Source organism: Myodes glareolus, chromosome 9 (genome assembly GCF_982192425.1).
Source record: "Myodes glareolus chromosome 9, mMyoGla1.1, whole genome shotgun sequence".
In the NCBI taxonomy this organism is placed as follows: Eukaryota; Metazoa; Chordata; class Mammalia; order Rodentia; family Cricetidae; genus Myodes; species Myodes glareolus.
Window position 1 is genome coordinate 23,525,178 of NC_142034.1, and position 20,665 is coordinate 23,545,842.

Consider the following 20,665-nt stretch of genomic DNA (forward strand, 5'->3'; position numbering starts at 1 on the left):
TGCCTCTGCCTCCCAAATGCTGGGATTAGAGGTGTGCGCCACCACTGCCCAGAACTGCTAGTCTTTTAAAGTGATACTTTTAAACTAGAGGAACTAGTAGCCAAGATAAAAGGAAATATCTATACCACAAAAGGACAGAACAACACAAAGCTGAAAATGAATGGGGAAGGTCCCAGAATGAAGATCCTAAGATATGATAACCCTGATCATAGCATGAGTAATCCTCGGCCGGGCGGTGGTGGCGCGTGCCTTTAATCCCAGCACACGCAAGGTAGAGGCAGGAGGATCTCTGTGAGTTCGAGGCCAGCCTGGTCTACAAGAGCTAGTTCCCGGACAGACACCAAAGCTACACGGAGAAACCCTGTCTCAAAAAACAAAGAGAGAGAGGGGGAAGAAAGAAATCAAGGTCCTCTTTTCTAAATATCCTTTAGACAGAAACAGAAACCTGAATTAAGACTGGACAGATTGGAACAATTCCAGATCTCCCCAGGTGTAAATTACTCCTCTGCGCATTAACAGCGGTTTCAGATTCCTCTTCCCAGTGGCCTTCAGAACAGAGCAGATGGTAAGCCTCGGTTCCTCTCCATTTCTGAAGACTTAGATCTTGCTGTTACTTTAAAACGAGAGCAGAGGTCTGGAGGTGTCTCTCCATTGGTAGCATGCTTGCTCATAGCTTGCTTGCCTGGAGACCACAAAGGCCTGGGTTCAGTCCCCAGACCAGTATAAAACTATGTGTGGTGGTACATGACTACAGTCGCAAACCTCCGGAGGTAGAGGCAGGAGGACCAGAAGCGCAGTGCGTCCTCGGCCAGCCTAGGCTATACAAGACTTTATCTCAAGGTGGGAAGTGGGGCGAGAAGAAGCAGAATCCAATCGGAAAGACACGCATAAGGCATTGGCAGCCTTGCCCGGGTCTCATGCTAGAACAATCCGAAACCTTGTTGTATCATTCTCAGTCAGTATCTACCTGAATGAGCATGTCAACAATACTCATGGGAAGTATATGATTAACTTTTCCTATTAACTGTGAAAAAAAAACAGTTCCTCTTAAATTAGCAAGAAAGAAATTACCAAATTAAAGAAAGAGCCATTAAAGGCGAAATCAGTTCTAATGCTATCACCAATTATGACTTTGATAACAATTCAAACAAAAAACTACACGTTGAGGAACATTCCCTCTCATCACACCGAGGGTTTTAATTACATTTGATAATCAGGGATACGCTCTGATGTTGGGAAATCATGCAGCAAATTGAATGGAATGGAACTGTATTTTCTGAAGAAATTATCAGTCATGAAAACCTCTCCAAGATTAGAACAGTAATTGTGAAAAGAAAAGAAAAAAATATGGCTCCACTTCATCTTTTCTAATGCCTGACCCAGTCTCATAAAAAGAGCCAGTAGAGTAGGTTTATGGAAAAGAAATTATCCAATTAGGGATTAACAAAACTGTAACAGGGATTAGGAAATGACAGAGAAAAGGAACACCCTGCTGGGGTGTATATAAGAGCCAAGAGGCAGGCAAGAACAATTCACTCCACCTTCTCCAGTCTCCCAAGACAGCTCAGCTCTGGCAGGAGCAGTATGGAGTGCTCAACTCAGAGATGGTCCTGCTCCTCCCGAGTCTCCTCCTCCGGGGCCACAGGCAGCAGAGCGCGTGCCGGTGGAAGCCTCTTCAGCAATGGGAGTAGCTGTGGGCTTGGGGCAAGTCCTTCCTGGGCCTTCCAGGGAAGCAGCAGCAGCTGTGGCCTGAGTGGGGGACCTAAGGGCGGCTTTGAAAGTGGTGCTGGAGGGGGCTTTGGTAGCTGCGTGGTAACAGGTGGGTTTGGAGCAGCCTCTGGCTTTGGTGGAGGCTCTGGCTTTGGTGGGGACTCTGGCTTTGGTGGGGGTTGTGGTTTTGGTGGAGGCTCTGGCTTTGGTGGAGGCTCTGGCTTTGGTGGGGGCTCTGGCTTTGGTGGGGGCTCTGGTTTTGGTGGAGGCTCTGGCTTTGGTGGAGGCTCTGGATTTGGTGGGGGCTCTGGATTTGGTGGCATAGGAGGTGGCCTTGGCGGTGGCGGTGGCAGTGATGGGGGCCTTCTCTCTGGAACTGAAAAGCAAACCATGCAGAACCTCAATGACCGCCTGGCCAGCTACCTAGACAAGGTGCGAGCCCTGGAGGAGGCTAACACTGACCTGGAGACTAAAATCGAGGCATGGTACAGCAAGAACGGGTCTGGAAAAGACAACTGTGGAAGAGACTACAGCAAATACTGGCCAGTCATGGAAGATCTGAAGAACCAGGTGGGACTCTATAGTTCCGGGTCATAGACTATGATGAATTTCTTTTTACATTTATGTGTGTGTGTGTGTGTGTGTGTGTGTGTGTGTGTGTGTGTGTGCATGTGTGCACTTACATGTACAGAGAGGGGGCATGCATGCCATGGCCCAAGTGCGGAGTCAGAGGACAACTTATAGGAGTTGGTTCTCTCCTTCTGCCATGTGAGTCCAGGGATCAAACTCAGCTCATCACACACACGCAAGCAAGTGCCTGCCCCAGCTGAGCCAGCTCAAGGGCCCTGTAAAGAAATGCTAAGTCGAGGAATTGTTTGTGTGCAAAATGGGTCCTCCTGTATCTTGATTGTGGCCATCCTGCATATGACATACAACAATAGTATTCTGTCTGAATCTCAAACGTGAGAATCGAGTTCATACGACGGATAGCCACCTGACAGGTTGTAAGAGGGGCAATACTGAATGATAATTAGGGTGACCTAATTACCTCATGACTCATTCTGACTGGTTAGTATACTTTTGCATCTTTCTAGATTCGTCTTTAAAATTATTTTCTTCCTACAGGATCTGGTAAAAATATTGCATAATGTCATGAAATGGGAAATTACGTATGAGTCGTATGTTTTTAAGGGGAATTATGTGTTCACATTAGTTTCTTCAGTTGGCGAGGAAATAGCTGATCTTCCGAACAGCAGAAAGAGGCAGAGGATGGCATTCTGTAAAACAGTGTCCCGTGTCTACCCCAACAGCTACGCACGCAGTTTCCCATTGCGGAGATACGGGGTGCTAAGTGTACACGCGCCACTACTGAGCCAGTCTGCAGGCCAAGCCACCTTTAAGAGTTAATGACATAGGTGATGTCTACCCTTTTGGGTAGGTATTAAAAGACAGAAAAATCAGCTAGGAGTCTGTCCTTCCTCTTTCCTAGGTCATTTCAGCCATCATTGAAAATGCCAGGAGGACTCTGCAGATGGACAACGCTAGACTGGCTGCCGATGACTTCAGGATGAAGTAAGAAACATGAAATACTTGAAAACAAGCATCATAGGGAATAAAAGACAGCCCGATTGCCGAGGAAAAAGCCCTTTGTGGGATCACGAACTAAATTCACAAAGAAACCAGGGGTAAACTTGGATGGTTTTCTTTTAGTTGTTTTACTATTTGCCTGGTTTGGAAAGGGTTTTCGTGTTTTGGTTTGGCTTTGGTTTTAGACAAAGGCTTGTGTAGCCCAAACTGGAGCTGAACTCACCATGGAACTAAGGCTGCCTTTGAGCTAACTCTTCACCGTTTTGCCTCTAGCTCGGCTGCTATGTTACAAGAGTGAGCATGGCTCACGGGACTAAACTTTAGAGACCACTGTTGGAAGAGAAGAGAGGAAAAGGAAGGGAAAGCAAGATAGAGTGGGAGGGAGGGAGGAAGTGGGGAGGGCGAGAGAGGAAATTAAGGCTGATAAATATTCAAAAAATATTGCCCATGGCTAGAATTAATATTAGAAATTATTTTTCTTTATGAGATTAAAAATCACCAAAGAAACCTCAGCTAGTTTATTTATCAAAACACTCAGGGGTAACTGGGGGTATAGGGTCTGGGTCCCACACCACAGAAAGAAAAAGAAAAAACAAGACTCCAAAGTCAAAACTTTTTCCAGGGGTGTGAAAGAGAAGTACTGTGGAGCTGGAGAGATGGCTCAGCAGTTAGGAGCCCTGACTGCTCTTCCAGAGGACCCAGGTTCAATTCCCAGCACCCACATGGAGGCTAACATTTGTCTGTAACTCCAGTTCCAGGGCTACTGACACCCTCACACAGACATACAGGCAGGCAAAACACCAGGGAACATAAAATAAAAATAAATTTAAAAAATATAAAAAGGAAGGGAAGAAAAAAGGGAGGGAGGATGGACAGAAGGGAGGAGAGAGGGAGGGAGGGAAGGAGGGAGGGAGGGAGGGAGGGAGGAAGGAAGGAAGGAAGGAAGGAAGGAAGGAAGGAAGGAAGGAAGGAAGGAAGGAAGGAAGGAAGGAAGAGTCCCCTCACCTGCCTTTCTGCCACCCCTTCCAGGTATGAACATGAGCTGTGTCTCCGGGAGTCTGTCGAGGCCGACATCAACGGCCTGAGGAAAGTGCTGGATGACCTTACCATGACTCGCTCTGACCTGGAGATGCGGATCGAGGGTTTAACGGAGGAGCTGGTCCTCCTGAGGAAGAACCATGAGGAGGTAGGAACGGGTTCTGCATACATGAACAGCTCTGCCATCCATATTTTCCGTGATATCTAGTCTACAAAAGTAAACTGTTTTACTAAAAGAACTCCCCACCCATCCAATGACCAGAGAGCATGTTGCATCTTGAAGTTCCTCCAGGGTGTCATGGTTTCCAATGTTTATTTACAGTAACACATGCCTTAGAAAGTGGCAGCTTACCATCTGCGTCACCGTGGCGCCTTTTTTAATCCCTTCATGCTAGGAAATGAAGTGCGCGCAAGGAAGATCTGGAGGGGACGTGACGGTAGAAATGAACGCGGCCCCAGGAACCGACCTGACCAAACTACTGAATGACATGAGGGCCCAGTACGAGGCGCTGGCTGAGCACAACCGCCAGGAAGCCGAGAGACAGTTCAACGAACGGGTATGGTGCGGCGCCAAGCGCCTCAACCTGCAGCCATGCATAAGCCACCACCTCTGCTGCTGCAGCCTATGGCAACTGTGCTTTATTTCCATTTAGAGTGCATCCCTGCAAGTCCAAATCTCGACGGATGCAGGGGCAGCCAATTCTGCCAAGAACGAGGTAATGGAACTGAGGCGCACCGTGCAAACCCTGGAAATTGAGCTTCAATCCCTGTTGGCCAAGGTATGTACAGACAGGGGTCGGGTACTCTGCTTTAACACTCCAATAAGGAGCTCAGCGAATGAGCTTTCCTTTGCCAAGATGCTCACTACACACGTAAACACAGAAAAAGGAAAACTGCTTTGTCTGCTAGAGAGCATAAAGAGTCAAGCATGCGGGGGCGGGGGGGGGGGGGACACGCCTTTAATCCCAGCACTTGGGAAGCAAAGGTAGGTGAGTCTCTGCATTCTAGGCCAGTCTAGTCTACAAAGCAAGTTCCAGGACAGCTTACACAGAAAACCTGGTGTGTGTGTGTGTGTGTGTGTGTGTGTGTGTGTGTGTGTGTGTGTGTGTCTCTGTCTGTGTGTATGGAGGACAAGAGTCAACCACGCTGCTCTCTGGGGCTAGGGAGATGGTTCCATGGGGAAAGTACTTGCTACACAGGCCTGAGGACCAGAGTTCAGATCCCCAGCACCCATGTGAAAACTTGGGGTGGGGGTGCATAGAAACAGGTGAACCTCTGACTAACCTAGCCAAATCAGTGAGCTTCAGTCTCAATGAGAGACCCTGTCATGAAATGCATAGGGTAACAGAAAAAGATACGTATGTCAACTTCCGGCTACACACACACACACACACACACACACACACACACACACACCTCTCTATTCGCATTAAAGATTTCTTTTGAGTTGTGCCAAGGAAAGTTAAAGAAGCAAAGACAGGACAGTACAGATTGTGCCCGTAGCAGATGAAAGCATATCCATACTCATATAAAATCAGATATTTTTCTAAATCATCCACTGGCTTATTTTCAACATGATTGTTTTTTTGTTTTTTTCTTCGTCTTAGAAATGCTCTCTGGAAGGGAGCCTGGCTGACACCGAAGCTGGCTACGGGTCTCGGCTGTCTGGAATCCAGACACAGATCAGTTGCCTGGAGGAGCAGCTCAGTCAGATTCGGGGTGAGACGCAATGCCAGAAGGCCGAGTATGAATGCCTGCTGAACATCAAGACACGCCTGGAGGAGGAGATCGAGACCTACCGGCGCCTGCTCAACGGCGAGGGAGGGTGAGCGGAGATGCGTGAGGTGGGAGGGGATGTGTGTGGTGGGCGGAGATGCGTGAGGTGGGCTTGTGAAATCAAAAATGGAGGGGGAGGGATTCAGACACAGCCCCATCAGAACACACCCAAAGCTGCACCCTGGGGCCTCTGGGGGCTGGAGGACTTCTCCCACCTTAGGCCAGTGCAACGGAGAACTTCACTCTTTCTTCTTGCCTGCAGTGGGTGTGATTATGGAAATTTAGCATCCAGGCATGTGGTGCTGAGTGACTCAAGATCCGGGAGCTGTTCTGGCCAAGGAAAAGGTAGACATTTTCCTAATATTGATGATAATGTTACCATCTTAACGGGTTTTTATAATGGATTGTCGCTGAAGAGTATTTCACAATGAAAAGCAGGCTTTACGGGTTGTATCTTCTTACTGTTGGGTTGGGAAAATGGCTCAGTAAGAAGTACTTGCTTTGTAAGTATAAGGATCCGAGTTCAACCCCCAGACAGAACTCATGGAGAAAAAATAGCCAGGCATGGTGCCACAGACTTATGGACTTGTAATTCCAAGGCAGGGGAAGGGTAAAGACAGATTGATTGCTGAGGCTTTGACAGGCCAACCCATTTGGCAAGTTCCAGGCTAGGAGAGACCCTGACTCAAAACAAACAAACAAGCAACAAAAGCAAGGTGGGCGTTGCCTGGGAAACCACAGCGAGCTTGTCCTCTGACTTCCACATGCACACACGTACATGCATGTGCACCACCTACACACACACACACACACACACACACACACACACAAACGTTTTAAAAATGAATGTTAAAATGTGCACAGTTGCTGACAGCATCTTAAGCAGAGAGAGCACAGTCAGGAAGGACAGTTTCTCCTGCTCTGGGCTCAGTGACCATCTTCACACCAACCTTGTGGTCCCATGATCTTCAGATCCCAGCAAGACAAGAGTGACGAAGACCATCATAGAGGAAGTGGTAGATGGCAAAGTTGTCTCCTCTCAAGTCAGCAGCATTTCCGAAGTGAAGATAAAATAAGCCGTTTCCAGATCAGCGGGGCCGTCTGTCAAAGGAAACAACTGAGAGGGGAATTGGTGAAGAGCGTACCAATCTGATGTAGTGATGGCTCACTTCCAAGAGACCTGCTGTTCAATACAGCTGACCAGCCCATTTCCTGCAGCCTCGTGTTTTCTTATTAGAACATTCTTTCAAAAGTAGAATGAAGAAGTTGGCTCTGGCTGCTTCTGTGCTTCAATAAACTTACTTTTGCAAACTAACAAAGTCATTCCTGGATATTTATTTTCCCAAGAAATTTAATATTTTGCCAGGCGGTGGTAGTGCATACCTTTAATCCCTGCACTCGGGAGGCGGGGGCAGGCAGATCTCTGTGAGTTCGAGGCCAGCCTGGTCTACAGAGTGAGTTCCAGGACAGGCTCCAAAAAAAAAAGGAAGAAATTTAATATTCTACAAAAAAAAGGAAGAAATTTAATATTCTACCCAGGGATGGAGTTGTGATTGACAGCTCATTGTTGTGTATTAACCTTAATTCATTATTTATTTGATGAATTCCTTAGTAAGGGAAGATATCAGCCATTCAGCATGTGGGTTTTAACATCACACAAGATAAGAAAGGCACCATCGCTGAAAGTAGACCTCAGTGTCCCTAACAATTCAGCCAACAGTCCTAGCTCCTTAGACAAGGGTTAAATTATTAGAACAATCATGTTATAATTCATCAATGCCTATTTCTTTATGCCAGTCACTGAACAAGTGTTTTATACATTTAGAAAAAGACACACAAGTTATTATGCCAAGTACTTAAACAAGTTCACAGCTGGTCGCGGCTGTTCACACCTCTAACCTCAGCACGTGGGGGGCTAAAATGGAGGAAAATGCCACAAGTTCCAGGGGAACCTCGGTGACACCCTGAATCCCGGACTAACCAAGGCTACAGAGTGGGGCCCCGCCTGACCAACAGTACAGTTTATGTTGTCGCTGAGGAGGGCAACTAAACATGAAGACAGCAGGCAGGCACTGCAGGGTGCTCATAGACTTCAGCCCAGTAGGACGGCACACGCCTCCAAATTACAGCACTCGGGAAACAGAGGCAGGAAGATCAGGAAGTCCATGTCATTCTCAGCTACACGGCAAGGTGAGGCTAGCCTGAGCTACATGAGACCCTGTCTCAAAAAAAAAAAAAAAAAAGATTAGCATAGAACTTGATTTGACAGTATTTGTCAAACACAGCATGGAAATGAGACATTGTATGTTTGGAGACGTTAAGAGATGACCAAATAAAGACCATAGAGAAAGATGGTTGGACATGTGATATGGGATCTGATTTCCTAACACTTTGAAAGCCCCAAAGAGAAGAAATGTTTGGAACTTGTTCCTTTGCCAATTTTAGCCAGAACTCTAACCAAAAACGACCAGTTGGCAGAACTGGCGTTTTTTTTCCCCACTCTCCACATTGGGGACGTTTTACCCCATAGGTAGTCGCAGCCCTGTTTCATTTGCATGGTATCGCCAAAGGCTCAAAACTCTGTCTTGGTGAAAATACCGAAGAGTTCTGGTTGGATGGCTCAAGAACCAGGCTGAAGATGATCTAGTCAAACTTTACGCAAAGCATTTCATATTGACCACAGCCCGAGTTGGAGAACCAACTCCATAAGCTGGTCTTCAAGGGAGAAAAGTCCGTCAGATATGATACAGAGAGCCAAATTTAAAATTATAAAGCAATGAGCCTGGGATAGAGCCACAGCTCAGTTGGAAAAGTGAGCTGAGTTCAGTCCCCAAAAGTGACACTTGTTTTTAAAGCCACGCTTGGTGTGTACACTTGTAATTCCAGCGCTAGGGAGGCAGAGACAGGCAGATGGGCCCGTGACCCTCCCTGACTAGCCCGTCTAGACTAATGAACCATCTCCAGGCCAATGAAGAGACCCTGCATCACCTGTCACAAATGAACCTGAACTTAATTCACAAAACCTATTCACATATAAAACCAATCAGAATTGTGTAATATCAACCTTAATCATCAAAGCAACTGAAAATGTAGATTTTGTAATCTAAGCATACTGAAGGAAACATTAAAATGGGCATCATGACTGGAGAGATGGCTCAGATGTTAAGAGCATGTACTGTTCTTATAGAGAACCTGAGTTCATTTCCCAGCACCCACATTGGGTGGTTCACAACCACCTGTAACTCCAACTCCAGGGGATCTGATACCTTTGCCCTCCATAGGCACCTTACACTCATGTAGATACCCACACACGTACATAATTAAAATACAATAAAAAGTAAGTCTTTTTTGAAAAAATAATATTATTCAATTCCTCCTTTAGAGTCCCTCCTACTCTTGGGCATCCTTCTTCACTTTTCTTTAATAAATCTGGTTTCTGTGCTTAAAAATAAAACCACCTGGATACCTGTAACTTGTTCAGCCACCCACCCCAGAACGAAGTGAGACAGCTTAGGCATAAGACCATGGCGTGGAAAGACAGTGTAGCATTGTAAGAGAAAAGGCATTTCTCATTGCCTCAATACAGTAAAGAAACGCAGGAGAGCTCCACTCAAAGATTAAGAACGACCGAAGGAGAAACATGACTCAAACGATGAAACCTCGATGTTTCCAGAAGGGGAAGTGTATTCTGTCTAGGATCATCAGCCATTGACCAGGAGTCTTCCCAGAACTGGCTTCCTAGCTGTGGGTCAGGCTACCTGGGCCTGTGTTTATGACTGATGTGGCCCTGGTATGGTCTACAGCACCCTCCAACCCTTGTATCAAAGCAAACTATAAATCTACTCAGAAAACTCGCTGGAGCTGAGAGCCCTGCTCCCTTGGCCAGTGTTAGCATGATGCATTAGTATGAAAGAGTTGTTTACACAAGGAAAAGTCGAGCTGTGTGCACCAAGTTCCAACATTGCAATAGAACCTGTTGCTTCAAGTGGGCAGCCTTCTTAATAATAACCTACTGAATCCCATTGGGTCATGAAATTTACTTAGCAGGATGAGTAAGATGTTAAGAACTTAGAATTTGCACATTATTCCCTGTCCAAACATTATGTTCATACTATACAGCAGAAAAGGGTTTGTCTGGGAACTCAGCAGTTCAGCTCTCCAGTGGCGTTTAAAGGAGTGGAGCTTCTTCTGGGCGGACCTGCCCAGGAGGAAGAGCCACGGCTAGCAGCAAATGGATTTCCACCCGATGCCAGCTTCTGATCCAGAGGTTCACGGAGCTGTTCTCATCTTTGTGATCTTACGGGGTGATGGACAGAAAGGGAAGAGAATGCTGGAAGTGCCATCTGTCGTCGCCGAGATTACAGGCGAGGGGTATGGCAGCCAGCTGGAAAGGGTGCTTGCTAAAGGACTCCAGGCGCTAAGGAACAAGGCCAAACTTGCCTGGTGACTTCATGGATTCAGCAGGCAGTTCAGAGGAGGGAGACAAAGGGAAGGACATAAATCATCTGAAATGTGATTCAAGCAATGTTGCCCAAGCCACCTCCCAGAGTAACAAAATGCCACAAATAAGAAATGGCTTTAAGTTATTATCTCGAAATCACGTGTGACATTGAATAACAGGGAAAAAAAATCAAAGCCAAATCAAATCAAAGGAATTTACTCATCTGTGACATCAAGCCTTACCTGAGATGGGGGAGAAGAAAGGAAATGCTGAAATAGTGTCCAACAATGTCCGTGTTGGTGTCCATGCACAGGTGTGTGTGACTGAGTGCAAGAGCTAAAGACAGAGGTGCCCCGTCCCCTGGAGATAGAGCCACCAGGTCCTTTGTGTCCTCCTCAGGAGCAGCGAGCACTCCCAGCTGCTGAACTATCTCCAGGCCCAACCACCTCATTTAAATTAAAATATTAGCAGTTGAATAGCATAGGAGAGGGCATCCTAGAACTGCCATGGTGGGCAGGTAGACAGGGTAGGATCTAGTGTTGTTTTTCCAATGTGGAGGTGCAGGGAGCAAAAGTGCCATAGGATGTGAGTCACTCGGCTCCAGCTTTCTTCTGAGCGGCAGAGTGGAGCTGGGTAGCGTTAAGATTTAAGTGTACCCCCAAAGGTCAGGTATTGGAAGCTTGATCCTCTTCTCGTTGCTTCCAACTGTCTATAAATAAATTGTCTCGAACAATTTTTTGTTACTTAGCCTAAGAATAAAAATATAAAATAATTCAAAAAAAAAGAAAGAAAAAGAAACTAGGAGTTGTGAGAGTGACTTGGTGATTGCATGACATGTGTGTGATCCTGGCTTCCATCCTTAGCACCATACAGAACTGGGCATGAGAGTCCATAGGTCGGTTGGGATACACGACCCTCTCATAGAAAGAAAAGAAGAAAGAGAGAGAGAAGGAGGGAGGGAAGGAGAGAGGCATGGAGGGAGGGAGGGAAGGAGGTAGGGAAGAAGATGGGAGGAGAGAGGGTGGGAGAAAGGTTGGGTTTTCATTTTATTTTGTTTTGTTTTAGTCTGTCTGTTGGTTTTAATGCAAATGAGGGTGTTGTTGCACCTTGTCAAGATGAGGTCATGTCTTTCCCCAATGGGTAATTCACACCCAAAACTTCCAGTGAAGTTCTGATATTGATGTTCTTCATTTCTCTCGCAATCATGACAATATAAAAAAAAAATCAGAATTTTAATGAGTTGGGTGGTGACTCTTACTCTGGCCTCCCATTCAGAGCAGAAGTTTCTTCTGGAAGATGACTCTAATCTAGATTATTCTGTAGGGCCAAGGTGCCCAGAGCTCGGAAACTTCTTCATTTGGCAAAGCAGCCCCATCAGCCTGAAACAAGTGCTGTACTGGCAATGTTCCCTTGTATGGGGCCAAACCTACCTCCTGGGAACTTCCTGCTCTTTGATCCAGGCCCTGGCTTTGGACAATGTTCAGAAACAGCCACTGTGTTGTCTCCGTTCTAGACAAAGGTCTTGATTTCTTTAGTCATGTCTTCTCTGACCCAGTCTTCATCATCAAGGTCACAAAATTTGAGTCCCACAATCACTTTCACATGGAAATTTCCTTCTATGAGTGTATGGTGGCATATGGCTACTCTAGCACTTGGAGGGCGCCGGAAGGAGAGTCGGTTTAGCATCACCTTTGGCTACACAAGGAGTTCAAGACCACCCTGGGCCACATAAGACCTTGCCTCAGAAAAACAAAAAATAGATACCCATGGCCTACGCCACCTCGTGGGGCCATAGGAACCGTGTGTGGTGAAATCAGAGAGCCTTGCTGAGCCAGCCCCGCCCTTCACTGACCCTGCCTCTCTTTCAACACTGCAGCAAGAAACCCAGCCCCAACCCTCACAGGAGAGCTGACCCCTGTACTTGGAGAGATGACCGCACCCCTTTATCACAGGAGAGGAAGAACTGACCATGATGACAGAGCATAGGGGACCTGGCTCTACCCCCTCGTCTGAGTCTGGTCAGCTAGGCTACCATCCAGGCCCACAGCAGGGCCTTGGGTTGGCCCACCCTAGCATCTACCCCATCTTGGACCAACTGGAGCTCTTGAAGGGACTGGTCCTGTGGAAGGATACCCATGGGATCTCCAAGACTCTGACCGGCCACAGGATGTCCCAGAGGAGTTCCCGAGAGGATCCAGTGATGGTGGTAGACCAGAAACCAGACGCCTTGAACCAGACCAGTGACTCATTGCATTGAACATTTGCCAGTCAAGCTGACTATGTGACATTATGTGACACACTGCTCCCTGTGCCACCAGGATAATTGAAGAAGTGTGGGAGAGGCAGGAAAGATGGAGAAGGGAAGAGGCTTTGTCGGGGGTTGCTTTGGCCTTGGTTTTGTTTGCTTGCTTTGGTTTGGTTTGATTTTTATAATTTTCTTTTGGGGGAAGCTGTAGGGGTAAAGGGAGGATATGGGGGGATGGGGAGGTCATCGGAATTAGGAGACATGATGTGAAAGTCCCAAACAATCAATAAAGAAATTATGCTTAAAAACATATAAAGATGCATATACACACATTTTTCGTACATATGTATTTCTTCTGAACTAGGACGCCCAGAATTAATCACAGAGAGTGCAACCAGCCTCTAGCTTGGAAGCCACACTGTCTACCCAACATGTCACACTCAACTGCTCTGTCAGTGGATGTCTTCACAGAGATTTTATCCTCCATCTGATGTTCGATTAGTTTACTCTACTTATTTTCATGAGGTCTTGATTGTTTGCAGGTTACCATTTGAACCCAAATGGTACCATTGAACCCAAAAGATCCTTTAGTAACTATTTTATCTCTGCTACTCAACATATAAAATATATTTTGTATCATTATTTTAGTAACAAAACTAATGAAAATACAATTGCTACCACCTTAATATCCCCAGGATTACCCATGACAGCAGGTCCAAGTTGATATATGTGTTCCCTAAATATATCATGTGGGCATTTGGCTCTAAGTGTTGAATTATCCCAGATTTAACAAACGTTTTGAGTGCTGTTTAATTAATAGATATTACCCTTGCAGGCGTGGGAGTGAATTCAGACTCCCTCGAAAGCAGATCATGAGCCGCACAGGCATCAGCTACGCCAGCTTCATTCACAAAAAGCATCCTTGGTGTGTGATGGCTTTTGTCAGGAAGAAAGAAGAAAGCAGGAGAGGGGATGAAAGGGGAGAGGGGATAAAGCGGGTGAGAGAGAGAGAGAGAGAGAGAGAGAGAGAGAGAGAGAGAGAAGAGGAAAGAGAGGAGGGAAGAGGAACGTGGGGGGATCCCTTCATTAGTCTGGGGTCTGTCTCACTGCCTCTGACTTCACGGTCACAAAGAAAAGGACAGTGAAACAGAGCCCATGCGCACGTGCCCACACAGTGACTGTGGAAGGTGTAAGGCATAGTCACGCAGAGGGTTAGAGGACCCTGGAAATGCCGATGTTTGCTGCTGTATCAGCCATCCATTGCCCTTTGCTTTTCTCAGGAGAGCTATGCTTTCCCGAAATAGGACAGAATGTCACCAGTCACTTCAAAATTCCGAGGCAGACTCCAAGACAGAGTTCTAACTTTTCTTTTAATTACCCAAGAATATAGTAAAGTGATTCTGACCACTTTCTCTCCCTATATTTCATTATTAAATGCTTTGAATATCGAATGCACAGGTTGCATGCACTTAGACCCTGCTGTTCTACCACCTCCAGAAGTCCCTAATAATGGATATTTTCATCAAGAGAGAGGGAGCTTTTGTCCTGCAGTTCTAAAGGACTGGACATTTTACAGGTACAGCTTGGAAAACAGATGAAAATCTATGAAGACAGAAATTGTATATGGGAAAGCAAAAGTTCAGTTACCTGGATCTTCTGAGTCCACCGCTTGCAGGTATCTTATTCTCAGAAGCCAAGAGAAATTCTATAAAGAGGACATAGAGGCTAGAGAGATGGCTCAGCAGCTAACAGTGCATGCTGCTATTGCAGGGGGTTGGTTCAGCATCCGGTGCCCACTTTCAAGGCCCAACTGCCTACCTCCAACTCCACAGAGATTTGGTATCCTCTTCTGGGCTCTGTGGGCACCTGTATACACATGTACACACTCTGCACTCAGGCTGGTACACACACATACACACACACACACAAACTTAAAAATATTTTAAAAAAATAAACGAGTTTTTTCAAAGAAAGGATTAAACAACTGCTTAATGTATCTGCCGTTAAAGGAATTGCATATAAATGTGTCCATATTTTAATTACGTAATTTCCTTAAAAGACCTAAAGCTGACAGTCCTGGACATCAGCATAGGGCTGGGGCTGGGCCCAGGGATAGAGCACCTGCTTCTTGTGCCCAATACTCCAGGTTGACAGACCTCAGAGAAACTCTGGGTGTGCCTCACCTTCATCACAGAGTGGACACAGAACTGCGGAATAGCCGAAATGTGGATTTAAGCTTTATATTCAGGGATAATTTTTGGGGGCGCAGAGGCACAGAGGCGCTAAGAGAACCAGGAACGTTCATCAGGCAGGGGTGTCTCCTCACTGGAGGAGATAAAATCAAACACCTGCCTTCCATCCAGAAAACTGAGTGTAGATTTCGTTAACGACCTGGTGGCCTTGTTGCCATCTGGAGAGGCTGACCTCACCCACCTTTGCTCTAGAGACCGCACCCTAACTCCCAAGAACGATTATCCCAGACTCTTTCCTCCCTAGACTGCTACCCATCCTTAGGAAGGTGTCACATATGCTCTATGGCCTGCTGGCCTCTGCTATCCGACAGAGACCACGCTACTTTCTAGGCCTTTCTCCCACAGAACCCACCCTCATGGTCACAGGTCCTTTGAAAAGGAGCCTCTATGTCGTCTCAACTTAAGCTTCCTCGTGCACCTGGAACTGAACTGGCTGCCGTGGGAAACCTAACCCCCCCCCCCCCCGAAATGGACTGTGTTTTCAGGATGCCGACAATGAACCGCCTGCCGCTGGATTCCCGAAGTCTGATCCAGGTTGACAAGTCAATCTGCACAGGATTTTCATTCTCAGCTCTTTGTGGGTTTGCTTCCTGGCCTGGATACCAACGGGGTTCCCCCACAAATGACAAATTAGAGAAGGAGTATTTCTCTCCTTGGGAAGGATGAGCTCCTAGAAAGGTTTGCACTGACAACCTTGTAGCAACTCCTTTTTTTCCCTCGATGTTTTGAGACGGGCTCTCTCGCAGCCCAGGCTGGTGGAAAACTTGACACACAGCTAAGGATGACCTTGGACTCCTGACCCTCCTCCTGCCGGCCCTTTTGTGCTCAGATTACAGGCCTGAACCACAAGGCCCAGCTAGAGTGCATCACTTACGATCACGCTGTGGTGATCCTGTCTCTAACAGAGACACACCATCTAATTGTGTCTCACAAGTAATTTTTTTTTCTCAAACGCAAGTCCTCAAGCATGATGGTAAGTGTTCCATCTTACCACTGAGCTCCACCATCAGCCCCAGGGCTTTGATTTAGGTGGGTTTCAAGTAAGATTCCTGTAAAAAAAAAAAAAAAAAAAAAAAAAAAAGCCACGGTGTGTCCCTAAGGAGTCTTTTGCGCTGTCTCCTTTGCACATGCGGGAGGTCTTCAACACCTGACAAGACGGCAGGGTAAAGCCACGGTGCCCTAAACAATCAACGTGCCGAGAACGCTCTGCCCTGAGACTTCCAGCATCTTGGATGTAACAAGGAACCATTAACAGCCAATTACATCAACAAATATTGGACCGGAGGTTTTCCACTGTTCCTTTCATAAAATGTCCTAAATAGGTCACAGGAATAGGTGATGGTGCTGAAATTGTTGGAAACCTTTTTCCTGGGGTGGACCCAAGCTGACCCTGAGGCAGAGGCTCACATCCACCGTCGCCTGTACCACATCCTGGGTGACCCGACCTCACCTGAGACCAATGAGAAAACACAGATGGACGCTCTGGAGCAGGCATCAGCTTATCTCCAAATGAACCACGGGGATGGAGGTGCCGGAGGAGCGACCTCTCCGGCCTTACTTAGTCCCTATCACCTAGTCAACTAGGGGATCCTGAAGGAACTGACTTCTGCCATTATGGTTAAGCGCCTTGATCATTTCCAACCCAGGAAATCCAAAAGCGGCCCATTGTCAAAGGGTCTGACATGCATGTGGGTAAGGACACCGGCCCCAGACCTCAGGGACAGGAAAACTCAGCCACAACAAAGCAGATCACAGAGCTGAGGACACGAGTGGTGGAGGACTCGTGTGGTGGGGCACACCTTTAACACCAGCCCTGGAAGGCTAAGGGAGGAGGGTCACTAGCTGGGGTGGGAGGACAGCCTGGACTGCACAATGGGATTCTTACTCTTCTCCCCCCCCCCCCCCGCGCGCAAAAAAAAAAAATCCAGCCAAGGTCAGGAAACCAAGGGCGATGTTCCTTCTACGACTCTGCCTTAAGAATGGTACTATTGTAGTAAAGTGCTGCCTCAGCCGTTTGCCGCTCCTGCTGCAGCAGCAATTCCAGGAAGATTCGGAAGGAAGAGCTGAAAGGGCTTTTAAGGCCCTGAGACAGAAGGGCAATCAACAGTAGCCCCAACACTGAACAGCCACACCCCCACCCCACCTCTGGCGAATATTCCATAAGCCAAGGACCTCACAGACAGTTTCATGTGAAATGTAAAATGTGTTTTTGAAAATATTGTACCCCCCCATAAAGGTGTTTTGATTATTTTAAGACTAAAGAAAAAGTCATCCTGGGCAAGGTGGTACATTGTGCACTGTAATCACATGTGCCTTTAATCCCAGCATTTGGAAGACGGAGGTCAGAGGTCGGAGGATCAGGAAGGAGTTCAAGGTCATCCTCAACTCCATTGCAAGTTTGAGGCAAGCCTGAGCCATATGAGACTCTGTGTCAAAAAAGAGGGCAGGGGTTAGGGAGTAGAAAGAGAAAGAGAGAGTAAGAGGGGTGTCTCCAAGACCTTGGACTTCTTCAATTAGTAACGTGGGCAAGGCTTTTTTTCACCTAATGTCTAAAACAGAAGAAGGAGGAGGAGGAGGAGGAGGGGAGAGGAGGAGGAGGAGGGGGGGAGGAGGAGGGGAGAGGAGGAGGAGGAGGAGGGGGGAGGAGGAGGAGGAAGGAGAAGGAGAAGGAGAAGGAGAAGGAGAAGGAGAAGGAGAAGAAGAAGAAGAAGAAGAAGAAGAAGAAGAAGAAGAAGAAGAAGAAGAAGAAGAAGAAGAAGAAGAAGAAGAAGAAGTTGGCAACCACACAATGACTTCACACACCAGGCGCTGCTTTAAAAATATTCCAGCCACAGAACAAGCTGGGCCACTGAGGTGCTGCTGCCAGGAAAGCTCTCTGGCTCGGATTCAGAATGAGATCACCGCTCCTTTTGCCAGGCAGGTGGCAAGGCAGGCTCCTGTCTGAACGCCTAAGAAACTTAGGCTAGGTAAAAACGGCTGCATGTAGGTCAGCTGGGGTTCTCTTCAGCACCGAGAAACATATGCATTTTTTATTATTTATTTATCTTTATTTTATGTGCATTGGTATGAGGGTGTCAGATCCCCTGGAACTGGATTTTCAGACAGTTGTGAGCTGCCATGTGGGTGCTGGAAATTGAACCCAGGTCCTCTGGAAGAATAGTCGGTGCTCTTAACCACTGAGCCATTTCTCCAGCCCAACATATGCATTTTTAATCAGAAGATGGTGCACTTCGGCCAGAATAAGGTTCTACCTCTGAAAATGTTATTAACTTATATGTGTACGTGTTTTGCCTGTATATATGTCTATGCCCTACATACATGCCTGATGCTCAAGGAAGCCAGAAGAGGGTGCTGGATCGCCTGGAACTGGGGTGACAGGTGGTTGTTGTGTTGTGGGTGACGGGAATCCAACCTGGGTCCTCTGGAAGAACAACCAGTGCCCTTAACCAATGAACCATCTCTCCAGTCCATTGTTCAACCTTTGTGTGTGTGAGACAGGGTTTCTCTGTGTAATCCTGGCTGTCCTGGAACTCCCTCTGTAGAGCAGGCTGGCCTCAAACCCACAGAGATCCGCCTGCCTCTGCCTCCCAAGTACTAGGATTAAAGGTATGCGCCACCACTGCCCAGCTTGTTCCACTTTTTAAATCTCCTTTTACTTACGTTGTATTTGTTTTCACATTTATTTGTCTGTCTGTCTGTCTGTTTAGGGGTTAGCACACATGTGCCACAGTGTACATGTGGAGGTCAGAAGACAATTGCTTGGTGTTTCTCTCTGTCTGTCATGTGGGTCCCCAGGATTGAACTCACATCAATTTGGTGGCAAGAGACTTTACTACCCTCTAAGCCACATCACTGGCCCATTTATACTCTAAAGACCTAAGAGTATTCAGGAGGACCCCCCACTGCTCACAGGAGGAGCACCCACTCCCTCACAGGAGGAGCACCCACTCGCTCACAGGAGGAGCACCCACTCTCTCACAGGAGGAGCACCCACTCCCTCACAGGAGGAGCACCCACTCTCTCACAGGAGGAGCACTCACTCGCTCACAGGAGGAGCACCCACTCTCTCACAGGAGGAGCCCCACTCGCTCACAGGAGCCCCCACTTGCTAACACACTCACCATTCCAAATTTCAGGAGCAGTGAGGAAGGATCAGCAACAAGAGCAACTTCATCTTCTGGAAACTCCGGGTAGCCACAGAGACAGGCTCATTCGCTGCCCACTCTAGAAAGCTGCCAAGCTCCCCACCTGAACCTCACCCCTGGGCTGTCTGTAAAGTCTTCATATCATCTTAGGGAAATGGCTCTTCCACAGGAGTCCCTCCTAGGCCACAATTCCTGCAGTACAAAAGAGCTGGTGAAGCCCAGGCCAGCGCTGTACCCCTGGGCCATCATCTCCCTGGCAACGCTTGGTGATGGCCTGAGATGTTATAACTTAGATCTTAACTCTCCTCCCCTCAAAGGCCTGTGTGTTCAAGGTTTGTCCCTAGGGTGATACCATGAGGACATGGAGCCAAGAGGGAGATCACTGGGACACTGGAGACCCCTCCTTTAAAGGAGACAGCGAGCCCACAGCGCCTTCCTCTTCTCCTCTTCTGCTTCCTAGCTGATGAAGTAAGGAACCGACGTCAGCCTGCACAGTCACCGTTACCATCCAGCACCCTCCTCACCAGAGACTCTGAGCGAAGGGGTCCACCCGATGGTGACCCGAAACCTCTCAAACGGAGTCAAACAGAATGAACGTAGTTCAGAGGCTGAGCACTAGGCTAACGTAGGCAAGGCCCTGGGTTCGATCCCCCAAGACAATAAATAAATAAAAACATTCTGTTTATAAACTAATCATCTCAGGCAGTTTATCACAGCAATGGCACCTTAGCAGTCTGGCACCTTCTAGCTTTGAAGTTTAGAAATGTGCCCTGGCTAGAACAGTGTCCTGGAACTTGCTTAATACAGGATGTCTGAATATCAGGGTTCTAAATGGCATCTCAATCTTGACTCCAGAGATATCGTAGACTAACAATTCCTTGGGGTGGGGTCCCTCTCCTGCAGATTGTAGGGAGCCAGGGACAGGTACTTCCCTCCTCTCTTGTGACCATTAAAAACGTCTCTCCAGGCCGGGCAGAGGTGGTGTTCATCTTTAATCCCAGCACTCGGGAGGCAGAGGCAGGCGGATCTTTGTGAGTTTGAGGCCAGCCTGGACTACAGAGCGAGGAACGAGTTCCAGGACAGGCTCCAAAGCTACACAGAGAAGCCCTGTCTCAAGAAACAAACAAACAAACAAAAACCTCCAAATGTCACCATGTAGAAAGGGGGTTAACTGTTCACAATTGCTTTTTGGCTCCTGAAAACAGGGTTCCCCTCCTCCACTCCAGCAATGCTAGGCCCTGAATGCAGCCTGCTATGGAAGTAACAGGGGGCCTGAGATGGCCTCCCTCCTGGGACATCACAGCCCTGAGTGCTGCTGAGATCATCTCTGTTCCACTTGAGAAGGGAGAGACTAGAATGGGAGAGAAAAGACCCATGCACAGCCTGTGTTCTCTTCTTGCTGCTCACCCTACCCAGACATCCCTGCTCATCTGTCTGTCTCTGGAAACCTTTACTCCCACTCCCAGAAAAA

General features: G+C 47.4%; 1 protein-coding gene across 1 annotated transcript; it reads left to right on the top strand.

Annotated features, from left to right (window-relative positions):
* The first annotated feature begins 1,532 nt into the window (after nucleotides 1-1,532).
* On the top strand, nucleotides 1,533-7,430 carry Krt24 (keratin 24). The gene is made up of 8 exons (XM_085695776.2): nucleotides 1,533-2,280; nucleotides 3,200-3,282; nucleotides 4,327-4,483; nucleotides 4,731-4,892; nucleotides 4,989-5,114; nucleotides 5,943-6,160; nucleotides 6,374-6,456; nucleotides 7,084-7,430. Exons 1-8 carry the CDS (start codon nucleotides 1,585-1,587, stop codon nucleotides 7,185-7,187), a joined length of 1,629 nt encoding a protein of 542 aa, XP_085551902.2. The 5' UTR covers nucleotides 1,533-1,584; the 3' UTR covers nucleotides 7,188-7,430.
* Nucleotides 7,431-20,665: the final 13,235 nt, after the last annotated feature.